The sequence below is a fragment of the Entelurus aequoreus genome, linkage group LG19 (assembly GCF_033978785.1).
Source record: "Entelurus aequoreus isolate RoL-2023_Sb linkage group LG19, RoL_Eaeq_v1.1, whole genome shotgun sequence".
Lineage (NCBI taxonomy): Eukaryota > Metazoa > Chordata > Actinopteri > Syngnathiformes > Syngnathidae > Entelurus > Entelurus aequoreus.
The window spans coordinates 27,468,066-27,489,498 of record NC_084749.1 but is presented as its reverse complement, the minus strand read 5'-3'; the positions used below and the strand labels follow the sequence as shown (position 1 = coordinate 27,489,498).

At 38.3% G+C, this 21,433-nt stretch overlaps 1 protein-coding gene across 2 annotated transcripts in view; it reads right to left on the bottom strand.

Moving 5' to 3' along the window:
- The window catches only part of LOC133635240 (collagen alpha-1(XXIV) chain), a 251,057-nt gene that overhangs the window by 50,376 nt on the left and 179,248 nt on the right, over positions 1-21,433 (bottom strand). For both annotated transcript variants that reach the window (XM_062028200.1, XM_062028201.1), the window contains 9 exons: positions 18,314-18,367; positions 18,153-18,197; positions 14,359-14,403; positions 12,929-12,982; positions 12,346-12,399; positions 12,205-12,258; positions 11,210-11,263; positions 2,930-2,983; positions 2,551-2,658 (listed from right to left, as the gene is read on the bottom strand). In XM_062028200.1, coding sequence (XP_061884184.1) covers positions 2,551-2,658; positions 2,930-2,983; positions 11,210-11,263; positions 12,205-12,258; positions 12,346-12,399; positions 12,929-12,982; positions 14,359-14,403; positions 18,153-18,197; positions 18,314-18,367 — 522 coding nt within the window. The remainder of the gene's footprint in view (positions 1-2,550; positions 2,659-2,929; positions 2,984-11,209; positions 11,264-12,204; positions 12,259-12,345; positions 12,400-12,928; positions 12,983-14,358; positions 14,404-18,152; positions 18,198-18,313; positions 18,368-21,433) is intronic.

Genomic DNA, 21,433 nt, shown 5'->3' with positions numbered 1-21,433 from the left:
GTCTCCAAAAGTGTCCACTTGGACCAAAACGTACGAGAGAGGAGGAGGTTGCACAGTAGCTTAGTGGTTAGCCTGCAGAAGTTATATTAATTAAGAATTATTTTCTGGTACGCCCCCGCTAGAAAGAAGAAAACATTTTGTGCCCCCCCATCTCTACACCGAGACTATTAATAGTATAAATTGTTTATAAAATTGTTATAAGTTTGTTTGTATTCTATTGTTATTTATTTGTTAACGATTTTTGGATGCATTTTAGAGTGATTTAGAGGCAGAATGGGTTGCTCCCTTGAGCTGCACTTGTCCCCTATTACAAATTAGAAAAAATGAAAACAAATTGTGAATGATAGGCACAATTCAAAAGAGGCGCAGTTCCCCTTTAACATTATTTTTTAGTCTGTACTAGAACATATTTAAAATGCATCAATTTGCCTAAAATGTTAAAAATATTAAATCCCTATTTATACTGTTAACATTTTTTGACCGAGTTGAACCATTTGATACTGAAAAACCCAATTAAATAAACTCAGTAAATAATAATACATTGAAATTGATCAGCAATATAAATTCAAGAGCACAATATATTAAACACTTTGACCTACAAATCAAAAATGAATAAAACAATTTGTGGGTATTTTTCTATCAAAATTAAGTCAGAATTAATTGCTACAAGGAGCACGTTTTGTAGTGCACAGCTTTTCGAAAGCGGGGTTTAAAACATGATACTGCATATTAAAAAAATGTGAATGGTTTATTGTGCCCTGCGATTGGCTGGAGAACATTCTAACCACAGGGGTGTTGAACCTTTTTCATCGTGGGCCACGGAAGCTTCTGAAGGGCCACTTAATAATATGAATCAGTCGCTACAGGATTCCGCGATGTTGCAATTGCGCAAATTCATGCAAATTTAACAGGTCCCTTGAAATCATGCGCGGCCTCGCAATTTTGCCTGCACATTTTGGCCAAAAGAAAATGACATTTTCACCATTCAAATTTATCACAGCAGCATTTAAAAGCAACGCAAATATCATTTCCGATTTTGCGGCAAAATGTTCAAATGCTGCAGCGAAAACAAGCATTCTAGACTGCAACAATCACAAAAAAGTTCTGCAAAATCATGGAGTGACTGATTATTACACACATGCCCTTTCAGTTGATTATTATTATTGTTTAGCTACAAACTGATTTAAAACTTGCTATGAAATCAGAAGTAAAATATGGCAAGCAGATATTTAAGTTTGGCTGATATAAACTTTAATCTGAAAAGGGTTTCAATGACAAAATAAAAGCTTGGAATAGCTTGTTATATCACATCGAGTTAAGAATTGTATTTGCTGGTATAACATGTTTTTCTGTCAAAATTGAGATACAATAATCAAAAATTATTAAATGCTTTACTGACACATTATTTTTTAGGCTTTCGTGGGCCATATACAATTATAGTTGCAGGCTGGATGTAAGCTTGACACCTGTGGTCTACGGCAGGGGTCCCCAAACTACGGCCCAGCATCCGAAATCCGGCCCGCAGGAAGTCCCAAGTCAAGACATTAAAAAAATAAAAATAAAATAAATAAATATATATATATATATATATATAAATATATATTTATATTTTATATATATATATATATATTTTATATTTTTTATTATTACTTTTTAAAATCTGTCCTTTCTAATCCATTTTCTACCGCTTGTTACTCTCTGTGTCTCCTAACCGCTCAGGCAAATCTGTCATGATCCGTGGCCCGGATCATGTTTTATTATTTTCTGTTAGTTTTGGACTCCCTCAATTCCTGTTTTGTGCACCCTTGAGTTTGTTTTAGTTACCATGGTGACTTATTATTTTCACCTGCCTCTAAATGGTGTTCGGGACGATCAATGCGATCGGCACGTTTTTCCTCTGACTTGTTTTCTGTTTTTGGTACTTCGACAATAAATCCTGCACGCCTTGTCTGGAGTGGTCTGTCTGCATCCCGGGGGTACGAAACCCGCAGTAAGCTGCGACCCCCCCGCTGTGACAAAATCATATATATAAAAGCATTTTCCCATCGATAACGTGACATCATCGTGCTTGGAACATATATATATATATATATATATATATATATATATATATATATATATATATATATATATATATATATATATATATATATATATATATATATATATATATATATACGTATATATATATATATACATATATATATATACATCCGGCCCCCGGCCAAATTTTTTTACCCCAATGCGGCCCCCGAGTCAAAAAGTTTGGGGACCCCTGGTCTACGGTGTACCCCGTCTCTCACCCGAAGTCAGCTGGAATAAGCTCCATTGTATAAGTCCTCTTGAGAATAAGCAGGTCTACTTATTCTCTGGCAGATCAGGTTTGTATATGACATATGTAAAGAAAAAGACCACAATGCCATTCACCGTTAAGATTTGTAACGACAAGCTACAGTATGTTCACAAGCAGTCCCATGTGTTCATTAGTCTGGTAATCTATTTTACTAATAAATTAGTGTATGGGAAACATTATATCTTAAATACATGTACCCGGAAGCCCTGTTTCCCAGCTTGTCCAGGTGGTCCAGGAGGCCCTGGGTGTCCTTCTAACCCTTTGTCCCCAGGCTCTCCGACTGGGCCACGCTCACCGGGCTCACCCTAACGGGACAGACAATAGATTGAATATGAGTAATTAGTCATTTGACATGAGAAAACACAGGAGTAGGTAGTTGATCTGCTGAATACATTACACAACATTCTGTTCATCGGATTTCTAATCCTTTTCTAATCCAGAGTGATGTTCCTAATGCATTGTAAAAATATTCAGTATAAAGCTTGTGTTAGCCTTCTAATCTGAGACTATTTTCTTTGATTGACTTTATTTAGGTACCAAGTAAAATTTCCTTGGACATGACCACTTGTTCTTTACCTTTGGACCATCTTTCCCTTGAGGACCGTCTTCACCAGGTGGACCAGGAGGACCCTAAAAACACACAACAATTCACAAAATATGATATGACATCACAATAACGGAAAGCTGTACAAACAGTATGCAAAGCAGAGGCTATAAACATGGAAATATGCAGTCTTGGAGTTGTTCTCCCGTAACATACCTTTAGTTGAGAACCCCTGGATAAATTGGGGCCCAAAGCAGAATTTTGTTTGGAGCTTGGATCCCCTCCCTAGCCTCCATTTAATTGGACTCCAACTTTAATTTAATTTGATTAGGCTGCAACAATTACATAATTAAATCAATCCAATTCAAATGTTATAATGAGTGTATTTAATAAAAATGTATAAATTCTGCACTACATGCAGTGCCTGTAACTTTAAATATGTGTTGATATTTTCCGCACGGCTGCTACAATAATGCGCACATTAGAGCATTATCTGTGTGGCGGCAAACAGCTGAGAGTTTTTATTTTTATTTTTACTAATGGACACATGTTAAAAAAGCAATTTCAATCTTGATGATGTGCATTTTTTAGAAAAAAAAAATTAAGGTTAAGGCAAGCAAAAATATTGCTGTTTATTTCAACTATTGTCTCTAAAATATGCATTGAGGCTATAAAGTTGTTGATGTTTTATCCAATTACTCGATTATTCGAACAAACTAATTAATAGATTACTAGACCACTAAAATAATCGATAGCTGCAGCCCTAACTTTGATGCATTGTTCACATTTTTTTTGTGTGTGTGCAAAAAAACCCCAAATGTAATATAATAAAAAAAACATAAATAAATTACATCCCACCAGGATTGAAACCAGTATGTCTGCTTTACAAAACCAATGCATTGCGGCTGCAGGCCTTGTGACAATGTCATGGGAAATTTGCCAATACATTCTTATTAGTGACGGAGCAGAAAAGGGATAGTATACAAAAAATAGGTTGCCTCCTATATTAAAGGACTCAAAATATGAACACGGCTTTAAAAAACAAGGTTAAAGAGATAAACCAAAGTATTTTCTTCCCCTTTTAATATTTATTTTATATATATATGCTGGTGAGCGCCTTGCATGGCAGCTCCCGCCATCAGTGTGTGAATGTGTGTGTGAATGGGTGAATGTGGAAATACTGTCAAAGCGCTTTGAGTACCTTGAAGGTAGAAAAGCGCTATACAAGTATAACCCATTTATCATTATCATTTATATGGCCAGTTTCTAATGAATATATTGTAGTATTGTTTATGTATAGCATTTTATAAGCATATTTTTGAGTGTCTTTTCTACGTATTGTTGAGTTTTTATATAGGTAGGTGTTATTGTCTTATGTGATGGACCCCAAGAAAACTGTGTATCAACTAATGGAATCTATGGAACCATGCATCCATCCATCCATCCATCTTCTTCCGCTTATCTGAAGTCGGATCGCGGGGGCAGCAGCCTAAGCAGAGAAGCCCAGACTTCCCTCTTTCTAGCTACTTCGCCCAGCTCTTACCAGGGAATCCTGAGGCGTTTCGAGACATAGTCTCCCCACTGTGGTCTCCTACTGGTCGAACGTGCCCTAAACACCTCCCTAGAGAGGTGTTTTTGGGGCATTCAGACCTGATGCCCTAACCACCGCATCCTGCTCCTCAGGATGTGGAGAAGCAGCGGCTTTACTCTGAGCTCCTCTCGAATAACAGAGATTCTCACCCCATCTCTAAGGGAGAGCCCTGCCACCCGATGGAGGAAACCATCCATCCATCCATTTTCTACCGCTTGTCCCTTTCGGGATCGCGGGGGGTGCTGGAGCCTATCTCAGCTGCACTTGGGCGGAAGGCGTGGTACACCCTGGACAAATCGCCACCTCTTCGCATTTAATGAAATAAATATGAGCCTGTGGAGGAAGATGTTGCCAGCGCTGCCTACAGGAGCAAAGGTCACCGCCTCTGTCCATGGTGCTGAGGACAGAGCACCATCAGACGGGGGCGTGGCAGTGCTGACGGTGAGACACAGCTGGCAGGTGATTAGATTTCACAGGTGGTACGTGCTAATCTAATCATCTGTTGTCTTTAACAGTAAGCGGCCGGGAGCAGGAGGAGAGAGAGGATACGGACGTGACTGAAAAGTCACGTTCTGCTGGAGAAAGACTTTGATAAATATATGTACATTAAAACTTTGTTCAACTTGGCACGCCTGGCTCCTGTGAAGTATATGTCAGTGGTACCGCTAGGAAGCGACTTCCACAGAGCCTTTTTTAAAAAAAAAAAGGGGGTGCGTATAGGGATGGGCGGCCCTGGTTGAGAAAAAGGAAACAAAGGCAACAGTATGACTTTAAGCCCTCTTAGGTAAAATTGGAAGAACTGGTAGTAACTTATGAAATTGTTCTGTTTACCCCTGGGATCACATTTTACACAATGATGCCTTTGCATTTTGCAATGACAACTAAGTCCCACTTGTTATTACTCTGTAGTACAAATTTTGAAAAAATAGCATTTGCAAAAAATGTCCAAGCATCTATCTACACATATATGTGTTGTCAATGAAACTCCACAGGATAAGTCTACAATGTTAACGGAAACCTGTTAGTGTCAATCAAAAAAAAAGGTTCTGTTGCCAGAGTAATCATTCATGTTGAAGCAATCATTCAGGAAATAACAGTTGTAATGATGACACAATTATTGCCAGAAGATTTTAACTTTACGCAAGCAGCAACACATTTTTATACAATGGCAGGTTCAACGAGTAAAAATAAACATGACAGACTCTCATGTCGTCTTGATTTTTCTGGCAGGTCACTAGTTTGCCATGCACATATTGCTCAACACCTGACTGGTGTTGAGCACTATAAAAATGTCTTGTTAAAATTAAATTATATATAATTTAGCAGTCTCATATAGTTTTATGAGCATATATAATGTAAACATGTCAGAAATAAAATCCAATAAAAAATATCTGGCAACGGAACATTTGTATTAGCCGATGTGTGATTTAAAAGTGACAAATTTAGTATGGATTTACAGTCATTTGTCAACTGCAACCATGAAAAAGGTCTCAGTTTTATTTGGAATTCTGAGTGTATTTGTATAAGAAGGTCAAATAAAATTGTGAGAATGTACAAATTACACATTCTCACACTGTGAGATTATGCATGAGAACAGAACATAAATATGAGCCCTTTGCTTCTTTTTTGTTAAGGCAATCAACAAATAAATTGTAATATATTCATAAAAAAATCTACAATATTTAAAATATCATATTGATATGTCAATTAAAAAATATACTCCAACAATGTTCAGACGACAGAGTTAAAATTACCAATGGTTAGATATAACGACAATATAAGGACATTTAAATTTCCCCTCATAATATGAATGTCTGATTTTTAACCAGTTAGTTGCCATTTTAAACTTCAGATCACAAATGTCCAACTTAAAGGGGAACTCCACTTTTTTTTGGAGTTTTGCCTATCGTTCACAATCATTATGAAAGACATGACAACGGATAGATTTTTTTCATTTAATGTAATCTAAACATTAAACAAACGTCACTGGGAGGTCTTCTATTCCGCCTGTAAAACCCAATTAATAACCCTACAAAAAGCACCAACAATACTCAATTTACATTTCATGACTTGAATATTAACCAAGTATTAGTGATATTGTTATTATAAGCGCCAAAGCAGACAAACTATTTATAGTTTCAGTGATCACTATCGTGTGTCCCTATGTTTACATCATCGAGTGGTCAGCTGTTTCCTTGCTTCCCTGTTCCCTGTAAGTTTATTGTAGATCATAAATCATGCATCTCACCTGGACAGAAGAAGTCTGAGTAGGTAATCCGACAAGTTGGGACACTTTGACAGCCATTGAGGACCCGAAAATGGTCAGAACGACACGAATAGAGGCTTGGTGTCCCCCCCCCAATCACCCCTGTTCTTTGTGAGGATTATGGGACATTCTTTACCTAAATGACAGCGGACCTTGTACAGAAGTGATGTTTTATTATGTTAGTTGGCTCTCATAAAGTCTGCAGTGAGTAATAATTAGCGATTAAGAAAAAAATGTGCCGCGCATGCTTCAAATGATCAAAATATGTAAATATTAAATGTTATTATAAATGTGCCCGTTACTACATTACATATATATTTACATCATGTATATAAAACCTCTATGGAGGTGTTTGGATGTTTTCTTAAGGGCTTTGCTGGTGGAAATGCGCGGCTCCCATAGGCTCCATTGTAAGCAAACTTTTGATCGCATTGATTTAATATTTGGAATGCAAAAAAACCCCGAAAAACATCCATCATCTTGTCTTTCATAATGATTGTGAACAATAGGCAAACTTTTTAAAAAAGTGCAGTCCACCTTTAAGGCAGATGTAAGCTTTTGAAGTTCAGTGTTAATTTGTGTTTTGGCGACACCTAGTGGTCACAATAATTTATAAATTAAAGGGCATGATGCATTAAATTAAATGATGCAGACACGTTTGTTTGTGGATACTTTAAATTACGATTCTGCCTTGGAGACTTTGTATCTGTAAGTATTGTGTAACTCTAATTATTTTATACTCTTACATTGACAAATGTCATGTTTCAGACTGCAATATTGTTCAACTTAGGAAACTTATTACGTACAGTATGTCTAGCTTGTGTGATTAGCGAGAGCGAGAAGCAAAAGATGTATTGACCACAACACATACATTTTGTGTGTGCTTCGTGGATCATGAGAAAGCCTTTGGCAGAGTAGATTGGATACAACTCCTAGAGATCCTACAGAGCTGGTGTTGATTGGCGTGATCGAAGGTTGATTGCAGGACTATATATGAGACAGACAGTCAGGTTGAAGGACAGTATGACAGATCCTGCTGTGATCAGACGTGGAATCAGACAGGGGTGTTGTTTATCACCCTTGCTGTTTAATGTCTATGCTGAAGCGAGATGCTTTAGGTCAGGTGGATGAAAGCATTTGTGTGGGGGACATCTCATCAAGACAGTGAGATATGGGGATGACCAGGCACCAGTAGCTGGCTCTGTGAACGGTATACAGCTCATGATGACCAGGATGCATGAGACAGCAGAAGAGTATGGCAAAATTAACGGGAAGAAAACAAAGTCGATAAAGATCTTAAAGCAGCCGGTTGAGGGATTTGCGATCTGCTTTGGTGGTGTACAGCTGAACCAAGTGATACAGTTCAGCAACTTTGGCAGTATTATTGCACAAAATGTATACTGTGACAAAGAGATCAAGTCAAGGATCGCATCTGCGACACGTGTGTTTTTCTAAAAGAAAAGAACTGCTGACAAAGGCCTTTAGTTTGTCCTTGAAAAAGGACAGACTAATAATAATAATCAAGGCGATGGTCTGGAGTACATTGCCATAGGGTGCAGAAACATTGACACTTCGCAAAGAGATCAGAAGACTAGAAAGCTGCAAGATGTGGATGTGGAAGAAGGTCATAAACATCAGGTGGTCTGACGAGATGAGTAATAAAGAAGTGCTACGGAAGGTCGGCTATAGCAGGGGTGGGCAATTAATTTTTACCGGGGGCCGCATGAGCAACCCGAGCACTGCTGGAGGGCCACACGACAATATTTCAATTAAGTTTTGCACAAATTATTTTTGATATACCTTAAGATAGATAATAATATTTTCATTTAACCTAACTTATCTTTATACAAAAGCAGATGGCTTTTGATGGTTTTATTTTTAACATTTTCTTACACAACACTTCCTGATGTATATTACAATACAAAAATTTCAATTTCTGTCACTTCATCCGGCATCCTCTTTGTTGTCAACGTAGCACGTCTGTAAGGTGATTGGCGAAGGAAGAAGCGTTGCTGGTGCGGAAATGAGGAGTGAGGATTGTTTTTCCTTTTGGAAAGAACGAGATAAGTTGAGCTGTGTTAGTATAGCATGCTCAATAGAAGTTTAAAAAGAACGTCAGACTTGGTGTGCACTTCTTCTGGACGCTACAATTGATGTCACAAGTGGGATGAAATGCCTCCCAGTTCGCCTTGCCATCAAACCTGGGAGTCTTCATTGAGGGCGGAATTCCCCCCGTGGCAAGCAGCGTGGCTGCACCTGTAAACGCTGTCTCTCTCTCTCTCTCTGTCTCTCTTTGCGACGAGCTCCTCACGTGGCACGTACCTCCCGATGACGTAGCACACAAGCAGCGCAGTATGCGCAAAGTTTTACTTCTGACACCAATTGTAGAGTCCAGAAGAAGTGCACAGCAAGTCTGACGCAATTTTTAAACTTTTATTGAGCAAGCTATACTAACACAGCTCAACATATCTCGTTCCTTCCACACGCACGTCTCCTCACTTCTCATTTACACAACTCAAGAAGACAACATCTACTTCAGCAGGTCGTTACACTACATTCTTTAAAGACAGCAACGTGTGTACCACAAATAAGCACACGGCTTTACCTTGACTTGGCAGTCCATGTCTTTTTTAAAACACGCCGTTCGTCATCAACTTTTCTCTTTTTAGCGTCTCGGGGATAACCGCTGTGCGCGTTCCCTCACAGGACATACGCACATATAACACTTTTCAAAATAAAAGCAGCAGTTGTATTGCACGCACGACAAAGATGTTTTTTTAAATTTATTTTGTATTTGTGATTGCCGCTGCGCGCACCAGCATACGTCCACACGGAAGTAATACAAATAACGCTTTTCAAAACAAAAGCAGCACTGTTGTATTGCACACTCGAAATACTTTTTAAAATGTATTTTGCAATTTATAATTGGCCTCACGCGGGCCGGACAGGGACGTACAAAGGGCCGGATGCGGCCCGCGGGCCGCAGAATGCCCAGGTCTGGGCTATAGTGTACATCGTTCACAGAAGGCAGAGAGCCCAGATTGGCCACACGCTACGTCACGGAGATCTGCTCGTGGTCATGATGGAAGGTAAAGTGGAGGGCAAGAGGCCTACAGGGAGAAGAAAATCTGGAATGCCTGATAGGGTAAAGAATGACGGCTCTTACGAACAGGTCAAGAGGCAATCAGTGAAGCGGATGCTTGAAGGACTGGACCTGTCCTAGCGGACCACTTGTGAGAGCGTGTGCTTAGCTGCTGTGTACAGTAGCTGCTAACTCCTTAAAGCCTAAAGCTTGTATCCCGACACGTGGCTTCTTCCCGTAAGTGAAAACCAGTGGTGGTCATGCAAGCAGTGTGCTAACTATCTGAGTACAAAATAGGCTTATATCTTCCTGCAAAAAGCAGATATGAGCAAAAAAATCTAGCTATGCAATGGAAAAGATCTCTATACTTTATCAAAAAAGATTTGTCGAGTGATATCAAGGTTTACGCGTTGGTAGCGTTCCCAGACATATCAAACTATTGTGCTCCAGATGCCATTTTACACGACAAAACAGATGAAAACTTGGAAAAGCGTGGAGGTCTACAACTTCTTTGTGTGTGGCTGGTTCAAGAAAATTGGTATCAAGACTCTCCCAGATACATATGCATAGTTTTTCCTCCGGTAAGGTTGCATTTCATGATTTAACTTTGCGTCTAATGATGTTTGCTCCTGTTGCACGCACCATTTACAAGTAGCGTGTTTTTCCCCGTCTTTATCAAAAAAAAACATTGTGTATGTGCTGAAAGATTCATTTATGATTGCTGTCTTTGGTAAAAGCTTAATTCTTTTAGGTTTTGCTCACATTCGCTTTCTTTTATTTAGACACACCAAGTTGGTTCTTTTCAAATCACTCGTAGCAAACATGTGTTTAAGAAATACAAACAATATCAAGATAATACTTAAATCAAACAAACCTTTAACAAAATGATCACTGCAAACTTGTGTATTCTTCGACTCTGCTCCTTTGGACTAGATGCAAGCCGATATCATCCGATACTGTTTTTTTGCTGATATCGGACCAATTTCCTATATCATTATCGGATCGGGATACCCCTTGTAAAAACCAGTGTAGATTGTATAGTATAATTCTGGCGACTACGTTTTATTTTTTTATTTTTTTTCAACAATGTATGTAAAATAAGAAATTGAATAATCAAAATGCATAGGCAATTGTATAATGATATCTGAGGTGAATCCTTATACATTTCTTTCCATAAATTATTCACTGTTGCTAGCGGCCATCTAAAGGCAGCCGTAATTACGAAGTGGCCCTAAATAAAAATGAGTTTGACAACAATGGTTTTAGATGCAGATGTAACAGTCATCAAAATGACAATGGATGAATATTAGATTTAAATCAAAGAATGTGACTGTATGTAAAGCACACACAGTCTATAGTTTATAGCTACTCACTTTAATTCCTTCTTGCCCCTGCTCTCCTTCGGATCCTGAAGGCCCAGCGTCACCCTGTGGAGGCACAACACAGAACACACATGTAGACACACTCACTAGTATTTGAAATGGAGGCAGTGTTAGACACAACGAAGCTATAATTGCATTAAAAGTACAAATTGCAACAGCATGTTCAACCTAAAGGGTGCTACAAAGCGAATATCCAAATATTTTCTAAAGGGTACACTGTAAAAAAAAATTATGTAAAAAAACGGTCATCTACTGGCAGCTATGGCTGCCAAACGAAAACCATAAAATTAAAGTAAAACATTGTAAACCAAATAATGATCAAAAACATATTTACAGAAATTTTCATGAAACGTTTTGTGGAAAAATATTGTAATTTTACAGATTTTTACTCAATTATTTAGATCAACCACCTTTAATGAAGTGACGATGCAAACAGTTCTGCAGAAAAATACTTTTATTCTACAGAGTTTTTCCAAATTATTACGTTCAAACACCTTTAATGAAGTGACAATGCTGGCAGTTCCACAGAAAAATACCATTATTTTACAGATGTTTTCTGAATTGTTAAGATCAACCACCTTTAATAAAATGACGATGCAAACAGTTCTGCAGAAAAATACCTTTATTCTACAGATTGTTAGTATGGACATAGACTTTTATATAACAAGCTACATATTTAATGAAATATAATTACTGTAATTTTACATGAATTTGAAAGTAATTTAAGAAAACAGAAAATGCTATGTATAATTAATTTGGTATTTTCCTGTAAACGAAATAGAAATATACATAGTTTGTCATTACTGGCATATTACTTAACAGGGGGATTGTTTATTTACAGATAATGTCTTTAATTCTACAGTTTTATAAACTATTTTAAAAAATAGAAAAATTACAGTAGAAATTTAGAGTAAATTAACCATAAAAATAGGATTTTTTTTTTACATTGTAGCGGTGAAAGCATAACATTGTGTGGACGTACAGACCTTCGACCCTGGCTCTCCAATGGCACCTGGTTCCCCCTCTACACCAGGCCCACCCTGGAGTGGCAATCAGGAGTTAAACATGAACTTTGAAATCTACAAACAAAGAATGAATCACTTGAAAAAATAATCAAGAAGAACTACTTCAGGCCCTTGCACTCCTTCAGGTCCAGCCTCTCCAAGAGGTCCTCTGGGTCCCTGCAAGAGAACAAACATTGTAAAATACGTCGAATGCGGCGGTGTCATTACTTGACTTCCTCTGTACACCGAGCATAAATCAGACATAATACACAAGTCTAACATGCAATTTCCAAACAAACACAAACAGTGGTGATTACATCAGTGAAACAGAGGAACCTGATAACATTGACAGAAGCAAGACGAGACGCATAACTAATACCACCCCTCGTACTATGGAAACCTCACACGCCAGCAAATATTTGATTGTTTGACATTCTTGATTTCCCTCGGGGCTGGGCTTATTTCCAGGAATATTAAAAACCTGAAGACAACTCCAAGAGGCATGGCAAAAGGTAGGAACTAAAGACAAATATCCAACGACGCCTTTTGATTTCCCACTCAGGCAGTTCAAACTTTGGTAATAAGCCACATGAAACAACATGAAGCAAGCGGGTGCCTATGTCTTGCACATATCAACACAAAGTGTCATTATAGTTTCCAGATGGTGTTTGTAATGTGTGATGATAGGAGAGTAAGGCCGACTTACACCCTCACCGTGGGGGCCTCTCTCCCCAGTACTGCCCGGGATACCTGCTTTACCCTGGAGACATGCAAAGCACCAATCAATATTTGTGTAATCACAGAATGGAAGCAGGCTCTCCTTGTTCTACTCATCAGGGAGAAAACCACAAACATGATGAGTGTGCCTGATATTTTAGTGTTATGATGATCACAGACAGGAACTTTCCCACACACAGCCACACAGACTTTAGAGTAACGTCTTTTTTTGAAATCCAGACATCAATTTGATGAGACAAGAAAGGCACTACAATCGTCCCTCACCACATGGCGCTTCATATATTGTGGCTTTTCCACATCTCGGATATTTTTGTATTCTTTTTAAATATATTCTACAATTTGTGGGACTTCAGTTAAGCATTTTTAAGCATAACAATGGCCAAATAAACCAAAAATAATATTAATACAGTAGTATTGGCCATTAGAGGGGACAAAACCAATCAGGGGGCACTGTTCAACACTGTGGCCTCTGATTGGCTTAGCCTCAGACAGCATCCCTAAATTGCATTAAAAGAGTGTAAGGGTGGCTTAAGGGTGTTATTTCTTGTGGGGCTCTCATAATGTTGAACAATGTATTTACAAGGTTGTAAACCGTTTGTTTATGCTGTAACTATGACAATGTTTGACTTATAAATAGAAATTCCTACTTTGCATACATTTGTTTCCAATTAACAGCGATTAACGAGGGACAACTGAAAATGGAAACAGTATTTAGTCTAACATTGGGAGAGCGGACCAATATACCTATTGCATTAATCCTAGTAATATAAACAAAAAAAGAAGACACTGTGGTTACAAATACAGACATTGTGGTTGTCTGTTGGCAAGTGGTAATAATGAAACAAAACAGTGACCACAACATAAAATAATCACAAGTTTAATGTAAAATAGCTTGCAATTCAATTTAATTGAACAAATAAAAACTTTAACAGAATAATTTCTAAACTAAAAAAATCCCCAAATTGTATTGTATTTTTTGTCTAATAATAATAATTATAATCATAATTTATATTTGCTATGCATCCAACATAAACAGATGGCTAAAACTGTCATGAATTTCAGAAGACTGGGTGGTTTTGTTTCAAACACCAGGTGGCGCTATGAAACCAGAGTTTGACAATGGAAGAGTCATGTCATTTACATCATTCACAGCATACAATGTGTTTCCATTTTCATATTCTTAGATATGACCTACTGAATTTAAAGGAACATTTTCATATAAAGTGACAGGGGTCTGATTGATTCTTTTTTTTAACAAGTTCCTTTTTTCCCCCTCCTTTTGATGGTTCTACTGCTGCATGCAACATGCACTTTACAACCCTCGAAACAGAAAAATGCAGGTACTCAATGCAGTACATTTACCCAAATAATGCAGCAGAAAAATAAATTGCTACTCACAGGCTTGCCGGGGAGGCCTCTGTCCCCCGGAATGCCAATTTTGCCCTTCAAAGAGAGAAATCAGTATTTTAATAGACATGATTGAATCAAAACTGACGACACGTGGTCCTCAAGTTTTGTTCCTGGATTGTGATTTATTTTACGTTTTGGATTAAGTCGGAAACAACTAAGTCACTCACACGGTACACACAACACATTAAGGACATATAAAATACAGTAATAAAAATGATAAATAATTGGAATTAAATGAAACTGTAATAAATAAAAAAAGAACGACTGCTTATTTTAATCTCTGTGGTTGGTTTGCACAGGGAGGCAGACAGAAGCTCATAAAGAGGATGAAAATATTAGGCCGCTTAGTTATCACTGTCCATTTTATAGTAGAAGATCCTCTCACATGTTCAACAATACCATCTTTGGGCAATAAGGAATTAATGTACAGTATTGTTTAGGGATATCCCGATCCGATATTTGGATCAGATCGGCCGCCGATATTTGCCAAAAAATGCGTATCGGCAAGGCATGGGGGAAATGCCGATCCAGATCCAGTTTAAAAAAAACTAAAGTTAAAATATAAGGTAGAAATGCACCCATTTGCAGGAAATGTAGTCTTGATTTTCAAAATTTTCTTTCAAGGCTTTCATGTCTACATTAAAACATTCTTCTTCATACTGCATTAATATATGCTACTTTTAAACTTTCATGCAGAGAAGGAAATCACAACTAAAAAAATCACACATTTTTTCATATGGTGTTGATGTGGAAATTTTTGCCTCGGCATTTTGATGGTGTGGGCGTGTGGCACCGAATGGAGATAAGCGTCTCGACAGACGTTACAATATTTGAACAATGATGACGAAAACTGTTTTCTCTGTCGTGTCCGTGTGTCGAAAATTGTTATGCGCTTCTTTTTTTATTTGATTTTGTGCGTGGCATATAATTGCTATGCGCAGAGGACGCTTGAGCAGTGCGCAATTGCACAGGCACGCACCTTAGAGGGAACGTTGCTCGCACGGCTGCGCTAGCATCACAGCTAACGTTAGCCATGCTGCTACCTCTCTGCTCGGGGAGGGCGTGTACCGTATACGCCCTCCCCGAGCAGAGAGGTAGCAGCATGGCTAACGTTAGCTGTGATGCTAGCGCAGCCGTGCGAGCAACGTTCCCTCTAAGGTGCGCGCCTGTGCAATTGCGCACTGCTCAAGCGTCCTCTGCGCATAGCAATTATATGCCACGCACAAAATCAAATAAAAAAAGAAGCGCATAACAATTTTCGACACACGGACACGACAGAGAAAACAGTTTTCGTCATCATTGTTCAAATATTGTAACGTCTGTCGAGACGCTTATCTCCATTCGGTGCCACACGCCCACACCATCAAAATGCCGAGGCAAAAATTTCCACATCAACACCATATGAAAAAATGTGTGATTTTTTTAGTTGTGATTTCCTTCTCTGCATGAAAGTTTAAAAGTAGCATATATTAATGCAGTATGAAGAAGAATGTTTTAATGTAGACATGAAAGCCTTGAAAGAAAATTTTGAAAATCAAGACTACATTTCCTGCAAATGGGTGCATTTCTACCTTATATTTTAACTTTAGATTTATTCTCATATCAAACTCTTTTGGCTGTCTTTTTGACACTTACATCCGGCGCCCCCCGTCCACACCCCGGATTATAAATAATGTAAATAATTCAATGTGATTATCTTGTGTGATGACTGTATTATGATGATAGTATATATCTTATAGTATATATCTGTATCATGAATCAATTTAAGTGGACCCCGACTTAAACAAGTTGAAAAACTTATTGGGGTGTTACCATTTAGTGGTCAATTGTACGGAATATGTACTTCACTGTGCAACCTACTAATAAAAGTCTCAATCAATCAATCAAAACACATAGAATCATCATACTGCTGTGATTATATGCATCAAGTGTTCATTCAAGGCTAAGGCAAAATATCGAGATATATATCATGTATCGCAATATGGCCTTAAAATATCGCAATATTAAAAAAAGGCCATATCGCCCAGCCCTAGTTCAATGATGCCATTGCTGTTTGTCATGTATACTTTTGTCTATTTTGTGTTTATCCTTGAATAAACAGGTCAGTTTCTTGTTACCAACCATTGTGTATTATTCAAACTCCCCTAATTCAGCTGGCTAGTTGTTATCAGGAGTACTAAAACCCTTTTCAACATGATTCTGACAACTAAGTAGGCTAAATAACTTTAAACTTTAATACATGCTCGGATAGGCCAGTATCGGTCAGTATCGGTATCGGTCAGTATCGGTATCGGATCGGAAGTGCAAAAACAATATCGGTATCGGATTGGAAGTGCAAAAACCTGGATCGGGACATCCCTAGTATTGTTACACATTGCTGTTCCTGCTTTGTTTACATAAGAAACAGAACTTTTGAGCTACAAAGAGTTAATATTTGATACACGTTGTTGTTCCTGCTTGGTTTACACAAGAAACATACATAAGTATTGACACGACAGTTGACGTGTGTTTGAGTGCCGCTCAGAGATCGACACAATCCTGCCCTCCATCCACCAGAACCAAGAAAGTTAGTGCGAATGAGAGGAAGAGAAAGACCAAATCAGACAAACAAACCATTAAAAACATGTCCTAAAAGTTAGCAGCCTAGTCAACCACTCCATAGCATCAGTCCACATCACAAAGCTGCAGCCAGTGTCCGTGGCATGCAACCACAGGCGTCCAAATAATGAACATCCATCCATTTTCTACCGCTTGTCCCTTACGGGGTCGCGGGGGGGGGGCTACTGAAGCCTATCCCAGCTGCACATGGGCTGAAAGCGGGGTACACCCTGGACAAGTCGCCACCTCAAACAATGAACATGTATCCATAAAAATATCGAGAGAAGCTGCAAATGCTGTGTTTGCCCTGTTCTGTCTAGTCCTGACTCGACAAACTGGACGATCGAGCATGACCTTTGCTGCGCAGTCATACAGACAACTTGTTGTCAACTGATGTATGTCTGTCAGCATTTTCTTGCTTCTTATCGTTACATGACGGAGAAGCATCCCATAGAAAACAACAACAAAAGTCTTCTCCTCAAGGTAAACAATAGTACTACATTATTTCATACTGTAGTTGTTTGCAGTACATGCTATTGTTAAGTCTTTCAAACAATAGTTTATATCTAAATCCTTATTTTTCTTTTTACGACGCATGTTAAATTTTAAAATTGTGGCATTTTGGGAGGGTAAAGCCAATATTATATTGATTTAAATTAATTTCAGTGGGCGGGGCTGCTTTGAGATACAAGTGTTTTGAGCTCGGTCGTGGAAGGCAATGTGCTCGTAAGTTCAGTACTGTATTTGCTTTCATACGCCTACACCTATAGTCTGTATTTTCTATGTAGCCTTGAGTTTGTAAGTGTATAGATATAACTCAATAAAAAGTCTAAAGTCTCTCTGGCATTCACAGAAGTCCGTTATACTGAGCAGGGCAAATGTTTGGAACAATATGTGGTGTCCATGTGGTGTCCAGGATGTGCATCTTTGAAACACACATGCTTGTTAACAAAGGATAATGCCTTTTTTATGACAATCATTATTCTTGGCTTTAGATAATGGAGGCCTTTTAGTGAGAATGTAAATCTTTCATCTAAAAAGGAATGTTTTAAAACATTACATACTTGTACGTGAAGGCAACTTTTAGATTGTGATCTACTTTGAATTGTAATCAGTTCATTTTGTTTATCTTCAGTATATCTTTAGGAAATGGTCATGACATGGCAAGAGTTACTGAAACGTACAATTAATCCGGCTTCTCCTTTTGTCCCAATGTCACCCCTTTCGCCCTGAGAAGACAAAACAGAAAAATACTAGTTACGTTTCATGATCAAATCATCAATATTTCTAATTTGTAAGGGGACAATAACATGTAGGCACATATTTTGCTATTATACTTGTTTACCTTGGTCCCCTCGGGGCCGGGTTCTCCCAGTGGGCCGTCAGGACCTCGAGGCCCCTGCGGGTGGCACAATGGCACTAATTAAACAATGTTTTTTGCATCACTGTCACATTCAGGTTTACATCCCTAAAAGAAAATTCCTAATGGCGGTGCCCAAACACAATGTCTGACCACTTCACATGTACAGTGATAAAATAAAACCCTTTAACTTCCTCTATAGGAAATCCCAGACAATCAGAAGTTTTCATCTTGTCGCCTCTATTTTCTCCCTTTGGAGGATCTGCTTCCATTTAGTCTTTCAGACTGTCCCTGATTGCTCTGATGTCACTGTAATTACTTCAAGATTCAGACTGATGTTTGCTCTTTGTTGTATTTCATCGCAGATCTTGGCTCAAGTCAGTGATATGGTTCCTTCGCTACTTTAAATGAATATACCTGTATATTTTTCTGCCCTTTTTTTTGACAGAGGTGGCCAAAGACCAGGAAGTCCTGACTTCACTACTAAGACTCCTTTTCCCCTGTGAACCGGACACATTTAAGCGGAAACAAAGAGATGAATAGATTGACCTTTGTAGTTTTTTCTGTAAAAAAATATACCTTTGTTCATAAGCTTTGACAACTGACTTGTTAACATCCCTCTAAGTTACAACGTTTCGTTGTACTTGTGCAATGACAATAAAGACCTACCTACCTCTAAAAGGGTCATATGATGTTTTTTGGTCTGCATTTAAATCAATTCCTTGTGGTCTACATAACATGGAATGGTGATGCTTTGGTCAAAATTTTGCATAGATTATATTTTACAGCCACTTTCTGACTGTCTCTTCAGGATGTGCCGTTTTTTGTCTGGAGCAAGTTTGGAAGTCAAGATTGTTTTATAAATATCTCTGCCATGCCTCTGCCATGGTTTGATTTCAACTTTTCGGAACTTATGGGGATCCCAATTACATAAAAACAGGCACCAACAAGGAAGAACAATTGGTTTTGCATAATAGGACACCTTTAAATACTATAATATCAGATTCCTATAGTAGTCAGCCCAAACTAAACTATGTTTTTAAGGACTGAAGGAATGTCATATTTTTGTCAATATTGAATCACATTGACATCCTAATTAAGTACACAACACAAAATGTAAGGAGAATCATATAAAACTCTTATGTTAGGCAAAATGCCTCAAAATTCTAGTACCTTCTATGGCCAACCTTTTATGTGAGATCAAGCAGTATTTTGGAAAAAGATTTTGATCAATTGATGAAAAAGTGGCGGTGAAGTTACCAATTAAACAGTGTTTCGATTGGAAATAACAACAGAAGAGATCTATATTATGAATTGTTATCACCATAATGTACTGAAAATGTGGTTTTCTATGACACAAGTTACAACTGTTATCAGCAGACACCGCCAAGGTGCCTTGAGCAAGGCACAACCCCGCTCCAAACCCAGAATAACTCTGGCATCTCTCCTTTGCTTGCACATATGTGGTCTGGTTCTGAAATAATAAAATACCAATTAACTATAAATGCTCCATCTACTTAAAAGTGATTGAATGTAGTTCACTGTGATTGATCTTTAAACTTGGAAAAACGAATGACTGTTTCTGCCATGATCCCACATGACAGTTTGGACTTCATTCTTTTTTCCCTGTGTTTAGTATCAGTTCCTGTCCTGGTGCTTTTGTTTTGGTAGTCTTTCCTGTTTTGCAGCACCTTTACCAAGTGTTCCTCATTGTTTATTAGTTCCACTTTGTTCCCTCCTTCAGTGCTGGTTTGGTATCGAGTGTATGCCATATATTTTCCTGTAGCCTATATTTCAGTTCCTGATAAACCCCGGTTAGCTCATAAAGGAGCTTGCACTTTGCCTATACTCCTCTGCATCCTTGGATCACGCCAACAGCCGGCATGCGGCATCTTGACGGTTTTTCAGTTGATTGTCGGACATTAAATGTTCGAAAAGAGTGAACTGCAGATTAGGATGTGCAATGGTCTGAGGTATCGAGGCTATATTAGACAGGAAATGCAACCACAACTGTGTATATAGCATTTAGTAAACAACGCACGCCTCGGCATGATAAATGCTGCCATATGTTTGGCAAAATGTTAACCAGGAAGAAACTAAGTAAACATCCTATAAAAGTCACTGGAAGGAGAATTAAGAGTTTATAAAGGACATCAAAGAGGACTCTTAGGATGTGGTTCTCTCAAGAAGTCAGACCAAAGTAGTCATTTGAACCCATTGACCTTTAAAAAACTTCAGGATGCTGACATTGCTTCATTTGTTTATTACAAACATTCATACACTGAAAATAAACATTAGACGTGCCACTTGATGACCGCAGTTTTAGCAGCAATATTTTCAGGTTAGGGGACCAATTAGAAATGATTGTCCATTTTGCTCTGTTTTTTTAGTTTTGAGTTTGCTTTCTTTGCTCTAGGGCTCCTGCTTGAGTTGTTGAATGTTTTGTTTATGTTTAAACAACAGTAAATATTAAACAACAAAACACTCAATTGTTATATTTACATGTCTTGATTAAGGCCTGATTCTTTTAGTTTATATAAACACTGCAAGTGCATTCTGAAGGGCTCGAAATTAAAAACATTTAGGCCAAAAAAACACTTTGTATATATGCTCTATACTACAGTTTCAACAATTAGAAAACATTTCAAGTTAAAGTACCAATGATTGTCACACACACACGAAATTATTCTCTGCATTTGACCCATCACCCTTGATCACCCCCTGGGAGGTGAGGGGAGCAGTGGGCAGCAGCGCTGGCTGCGCCCGGGAATCATTTTTGGTGATTCAACCCCCCAATTCCATCCCTTGATGCTGAGTGCCAAGCATAAGTGTAACTTTATACAAACGGAAGGATTGGTTTTCATGGCTGTCTGTTCCGGCTAAACGGCCAAAAGATGGTTGTCGTCAGCGGCACAGATAAAGAATGTAACTACCACAGTAGTGCGTTGTAAAGATAAATATATAAATATTATCAATTTCTTAATAGTAAATAAATTCAGGGGTAGTGTAAAAAAACAACCATCCCATCCATCCATTTTCTACCGCTTGTCCCCTTTTGGGGTCGCGGGGGTGCTGGGGCCTATCTCAGCTGCATTCGGGCAGAAG